This window comes from Danio aesculapii, chromosome 2 (assembly GCF_903798145.1).
Source record: "Danio aesculapii chromosome 2, fDanAes4.1, whole genome shotgun sequence".
Taxonomy (NCBI): Eukaryota; Metazoa; Chordata; class Actinopteri; order Cypriniformes; family Danionidae; genus Danio; species Danio aesculapii.
The window spans coordinates 44,461,268-44,467,411 of record NC_079436.1 but is presented as its reverse complement, the minus strand read 5'-3'; the positions used below and the strand labels follow the sequence as shown (position 1 = coordinate 44,467,411).

At 34.7% G+C, this 6,144-nt stretch overlaps 1 protein-coding gene across 1 annotated transcript; it reads left to right on the top strand.

The window, feature by feature from the left end:
* Nucleotides 1–500: 500 nt before the first annotated feature.
* Nucleotides 501–5,829, top strand: dnaaf6 (dynein axonemal assembly factor 6). The gene is made up of 6 exons (XM_056467859.1): nt 501–697; nt 806–869; nt 2,707–2,818; nt 2,910–3,006; nt 5,329–5,414; nt 5,509–5,829. The coding sequence occupies exons 1-6, from the start codon at nt 599–601 to the stop codon at nt 5,636–5,638; spliced, it is 588 nt and encodes a 195-aa protein (XP_056323834.1). The 5' UTR covers nt 501–598; the 3' UTR covers nt 5,639–5,829.
* The last annotated feature ends 315 nt before the right edge of the window (nt 5,830–6,144 follow it).

Here is a 6,144-nt window from a genome sequence, read left to right as displayed (position 1 = left end):
TTTGGGAAATGAGCATCAACACACCATTTAGAGCGGAAGTTAGGTCGAGGCAGACTCATTTCTTACACAAGATACATGTTGTATTACTGATTTGATATCATCAAAACATATTACACTTAACAAACAAAAGCAATATTTTAAAGAAACGCGCCTATTGAATCACCTAATCTTTGATTACATCGCCATTCATAAAAGGCATTAATACAACTTTTCTTTCTACAGATATACTGGTCTCAAAAATAAACCAACCACGCCATCTAGGGTTTTGATTGATCTACAACAACAGACAGCAAACAGTATATTTCCAACTTTATTGAATATTTGTTCGTGTTTATATGTATTTAAACAGACTTTTTTCAGACTTATATAAAAACAACTGTATATTCACAAATTACATCGATGGTGGTTTGTTAAAATACACCCAGAGGCCTTGCAAAAGTTAACGTTACTACTACAATCCGCGTCCATGGAAACGATAAACTTAGCACCCGGAAGAGCAGGGCATTCACTTCACGCTAACGCTTTACAATATAAATAAAGTACATTAAAAAACTCTAAAAATACTTACTTTTTCGTCGAAGCCTTTCGATTAACACAGATGGAGGGTCTCGCGTCCGTGCATGATCTTCAGGCGCTGTCTGCTCTGCTCTCCAAGCCAAAAGATAATGATGAGGAAGAAGAAAACCTAACGTTACAGGTCTGAGCTTCAAAACAACTGATGATTTGTCTATTATCGTCTGAAAAACCTTACATTTTCTTGAATATTTTCTTTTTTTTTTTTTTTGTTTTCTTTTTAAATGTGAAGCCCATGGCGAGGATGGGGCCCGGGCATATCGGCCCTCCTGCTGCACCTTCAGGAAAAAACGAGGGTATAATTTAATTATTTGATTTAAAACTATATCAATTTATTATGCTTTTGATGGTTGGCAGTTTTTATTTAGTCGTATTCTATTTGTAAATACAATATAATAAACACATCTGTATTACATTGTTACATATTTAGTCCTATATTATTTACATAATTCTGTAAAATGTATAGACATAAGATGTATAATTTTAATGTGTTTGCTTTCAGATTAAGGTGTTATTATTATTATTATTTTAAACATTAGAATGCATTTCTAAGAAAATATTACTACCATTTTTACCATAATTTACTGCAGACGTCCACTAAAATGTAACTCCGTGTGTAACATAGGCCAGCCAAGCATGTCAGTCATGTTTAGAACAAGAATCATTTGACGATATATTAAAAGACTATTTAAGGATCAGTGTAACAACAAAATAGTGTTGATAATTGTCATTTAAGGGGCGACACGTTGGCTCAGTGGTTAGCACTGTTGCCTCTCGACAAAAAGGTCGCTGATTCGAGTCTCGGATGGGTCAGTTGGCATTTCTGTGTGGAGTTTGCATGTTCTCCCCATGTTGGCATGGGTTTCCTCCGGTTGCTCCAGGTTTCCCCCACAAGTCCAAAGACATGTGCTATAGGTCAATTGATAATACTAAATTGGCTGTAATGTATGTGTGTAAATGAGTGTGTATGGATGTTTCCCAGTACTGGGTTGCAGCTGGAAGGGCATCCGCTGTGTAAAACATATGCTGGATAAGTTTGCGGTTCCTTCCACTGTGGCGACCCCTTATTAATAAAGGGACTAAGCCAAAGGAAAATTAATAAATGAGAAATAATTGGTTAAAATAATAATTATTATTGTGAGTTTTTATTTTATGCAACCTCTTTATATTTCTAAGAAAAAATAACTACAATTTTTACCATAATTTACAACAGACATCCAGTAAAATATAACTGCATAACAATACAAATGCATAACAATAATTTGTATAGGCCTACTAAACATGTCAGTCATGTTTATAGCAAAAATTGTTTGACAATATATAATTAGACAACATAATATATTATGTTTTTTATATATTAAAGGACTATGACCAGTGCAACAAAATTCATTCATTTTCTTTCGGCTCAGTCCCTTTATTCATCAGGAGTCGTCACAGCGGAATGAACCGCCAACTTATCCAGCACATGTTTAATGCAGCGGATGTCCTTCCAGCTTCAACCCAGTACTGGGAAACACCCATACACACTCATTCACACACATACACTACAGCCAATTTAGTTTACCCAATTCACCTTTAGCACATGGGTTTGGACCTTGGGGTGGAAACTGGAGCACCCGGAGGAAACCCACACCAACACAGGGAGAACATGCAAACTCCACACAGAAATGCCAACTGACTCAGTCGGGGCTCAAACCAGTGACCATCTTGCTGTGAGGCAAAAGTGCTAACCACTGAGCCACAAAATACTATTAATAATTGTCATTTAATTTTCTTGTACTTCTCCACTATCCTTTAAACCACTAGGCTTTACCCATTTTGTCAGCAAAAGTTTTTTACTCATTTAAAATACAACAAAAATAGACATGATCACTACATATTTTATGTATTTTAACAAATACAGGTCAGAAATTTTTTTTTTTTTTTTCATTTTTACAGTACATAAATAAATCTGTTACACTGATTTCGAAAGATTTATTTACCCATATTTGAACATTTTATTTTCAAATTTATCTGAAACTTTAATGGAGAATGTTTACTTGTGTTTAATATGCATTCTATGTATTTATAAATACCATAGTAATTTGAATTTGACGAGGACATAAAAATGTGAAGTCTTGTTTTCAACTACAGTAAGTAGCACTAGTGCCTATGTGAAGAAGAACAGCAAAGACATCTGGGATGAGGCTGAGGTGACTGAAGGGGCACATTTTGATGACCTCAATGATCCACGACCACAACCAGAGTACGCCAAAACACATGCATGTCAGAATCTTACTGTATTTGAGCTAAGTAACTGAGCTGATCTACACCTGTGTGTGTGTTTCTACAATGAGGTACGAGATTGTGCTGAAACAGTCTGTCGGGACTGAAGATTTGTTTCTCGGCTTAAGCAGAAAAGACCCCTCATCCATGTGTTGTGAAAGCATGCTGGTACCGCTCATTCCTCACTTATAATCTTAAACATTTAATACAACATTAATCTTATAGCTCAAAGCACTGTGGATTTACAGACTGATTTAAAGTTTTAGATCTAAAGCTTCACATTTAAGCTTAAAAGTTTGGGTTTTGAAATGTTCTTTTCTTTCCTGAAAGAAATTTCCATATGAAAAATACTATAGTAATTTATAGAAAATAATACTCTAGTGTTTTTTAAACCGAACTACAGTAAAGTGTTTTATATTGTATATGTTTTTACACCACTGTGTTAATAAAGAGTGCTGTAGAATTAAATATAGTGAACCAAAAAACTTTAAAATACTGTAGTATACTTTAGATTTTACTACAGTAAACTATAGTGTATTTAAGTAAATTATACCCTGTATTGTAAAAAAACTACAGTGTTGATCATTTGTTTTTATTATTATAGTTATGTTACCATAGCAACTATAGAATTACCACAACCAATACATTCAACTACTTTACTATAGTATCTTTCAAAAACAGTACAGTATTTACTATTAAATTCTATAGTATTTTTCATTTGGGTTGGCTTTGATGCTTTAGAATAAATGCATTTACTGTTCTCAAATGGCTTCATTTTCAAACTTGTAATATTATCTTTTATTACATGGCTCTTTGGAATACTATATTCTGATTGGTCAATCACAACATTCCAAGGTACAGTGCATCCAGAGAGTATTCATAGAGCTTCACTTTCTCACTTTTTTATGTTACAGCCTTATTCCAAAATGGATTAAATTAATTTATTTCCTCAAAATTCTACACACAATACCCCATAATGACAATGCAAAAATGTTTATTTTTTTTGTTGCAAATTTATTAAAGATAAAAAAGTTGAAGAATCACATGTACATAAGTATTCACAGCCTTTGCCTCTGAGACAGGATTGTCTTTAAGCACAAGGCTGGGGAAGGTTACAGAAAAATTTCTGCTGCTCTAAAAGTTCTAATGAGCACAGGGGCCTCCATCATCTGTAAGTGGAAGATGTTTGGAACCACCAGGACTCTTCCTAGAGCTGGTCGTGGTAGACGGAAGCTGCCAGACGGAAGCCACTCCCCACCGCGAACTTGCTAAAAGGCATTTGAAGGACTCTCAGACTATAAGAAACAAAATTCTCTGGTCTGATGAGACTAAAATTAAACTCTTTGGAGTGAATGCCAGACGTTACGTTTGGAGAAAACCAGCCACCACGCATCATCAGGCTAATACCATCCCTACAGTCAAGATGGTGGCAGCATCATGCTGTGTGGGGATGTTTTTTAGCAGCAGGAACTGGAAGACTAGTCAGGATAGAGGGAAAGATGAATGCAGCAATGTACAGAGACATCCTGCTTTAGAGTGCTCTTGACCTCTAGACTTGGGCGACGGTTCATCTTCCAGCAGGACAATGACCCAAAGCACACCACCAAAATATCAATGGAGTGACTTCCTTGAGTGGCCCAGCCAAAGCCCAGATCTAAATCCTATTGAACATCTCTGGAGAGATCTGAAAATGGCTGTACAACGTCGCTTCCCATCTAACCTTATAGAGCTTGAGAGGTACTGCAAAGAGGAATGGGCAAAAGCTCCCAAAGACAGGTGTGCCAAGCTCGTGGCATCATATTCAAAAAGACTTGAGGCTGTAATTGCTGCCAAAGGTGCATCAACAAAGTATTGAGCAAAGGCTGTGAATACTTATGTTCATTTGATTTTTCAGGTTTTTTATTGTTAATAAATTTCCAACAATTTCAAAAAATCGTTTTCACATTGTAATTATGGGGCATGTGTGTAGAATTTTGAGGATATAAATGAATTTAATCCATTTTGGATTAAGGCTGTAACATAAAAAATTATGTAAAAAGTGAAGCTCAATTGATACTTTCTGGATGCACTCTATATGTTATTCCCCAATAACAGCCAATTAAATGAATAACACAGGCTCATTTGAGTACCAGGAAACATATTGATCATTAGTGAATACGTTCATACACATAAATGTAAATAATATGAATAATAAATATTGCTAATAATAATAATGTATAACAAGTAAGTGTTTGTATAATAAGTAATGTATATTATACGTTTTGTTTCTGTCAACTTTTAATTTAAGTTTAAGTTTAATTAAAAAGTTAATATATAACTCAGATAATAAACTCAGATCAATCAATGTTTTGTGTACAATTGTTTCGTTTGTTCATCAGAAGCCAAGTAATAAGCAGGATAATGTACATCTGTGGTTGTTTATGCAGAATAAAGCCCTTCATGCAGACATATTATCTCTCTCTCTCTCTCTCTCTCTCTCTCTTATGTAAGGTAAGAATTAAACTGCCAGATACAAAAACATCTGATTTGGTGCTGGATGTGAAGGAGACATTTCTGGATCTCAGAACTCCAAAGTAGTGAGTGAACTATTTTCTACAATATTTGACAATTCTCCATCTAGTGTTCATTAAATATAAAAAAAAATATATTTGCACGTATTCCTTGATTCAGTAAGTTGGGCCTTCACCTGCCTCACCCAGTCCACAAACAGGAGGGCAATGCCAGATTCATTACAGAAAGGGAAGAACTGGAGATCACGCTGCCGATGAACAGACCAATGGACTGCATTAATTTGACCTGAGGGAAACAAAGAGAAAGATAGACAAAGCTGCACTACAATGTACTCAATAACTTCTATAGATACAGTTCTAGAGCTGTTCCATAATGTTAAACCCTTTCCAAATCATTTTCCAAACCAAATCAACAGCTTCGAAAGTGGAAAGGATCGAAAGTCTGTGTAAGAAGTTATTCAGTATTATAAAATCACTTTTAAATTCAGCATGATTGTGAATTCCTTTATTTCCTGGATGTAATTTTCAGAATAATACAATCGGTAATGTTTTTTAATTCATGATTGCTTCTCTTTATGTTTCTAAAACATATTTTAAAGCAAACTGCATTAATTAGGATTAAGTATTGGCTTACAGAAGCTATTATTGCAAATAATAACAGTCACTGTTACACTTTCAGATCTATCAAATACCATTTCAATAGGTACACTCATTATTTCTGAGTTTAGAAGCTGTCAGAGTTTTGTCCTAAACCTTCGGCCTTATAAATTGACACTGGGCCAAATTACATATTTTA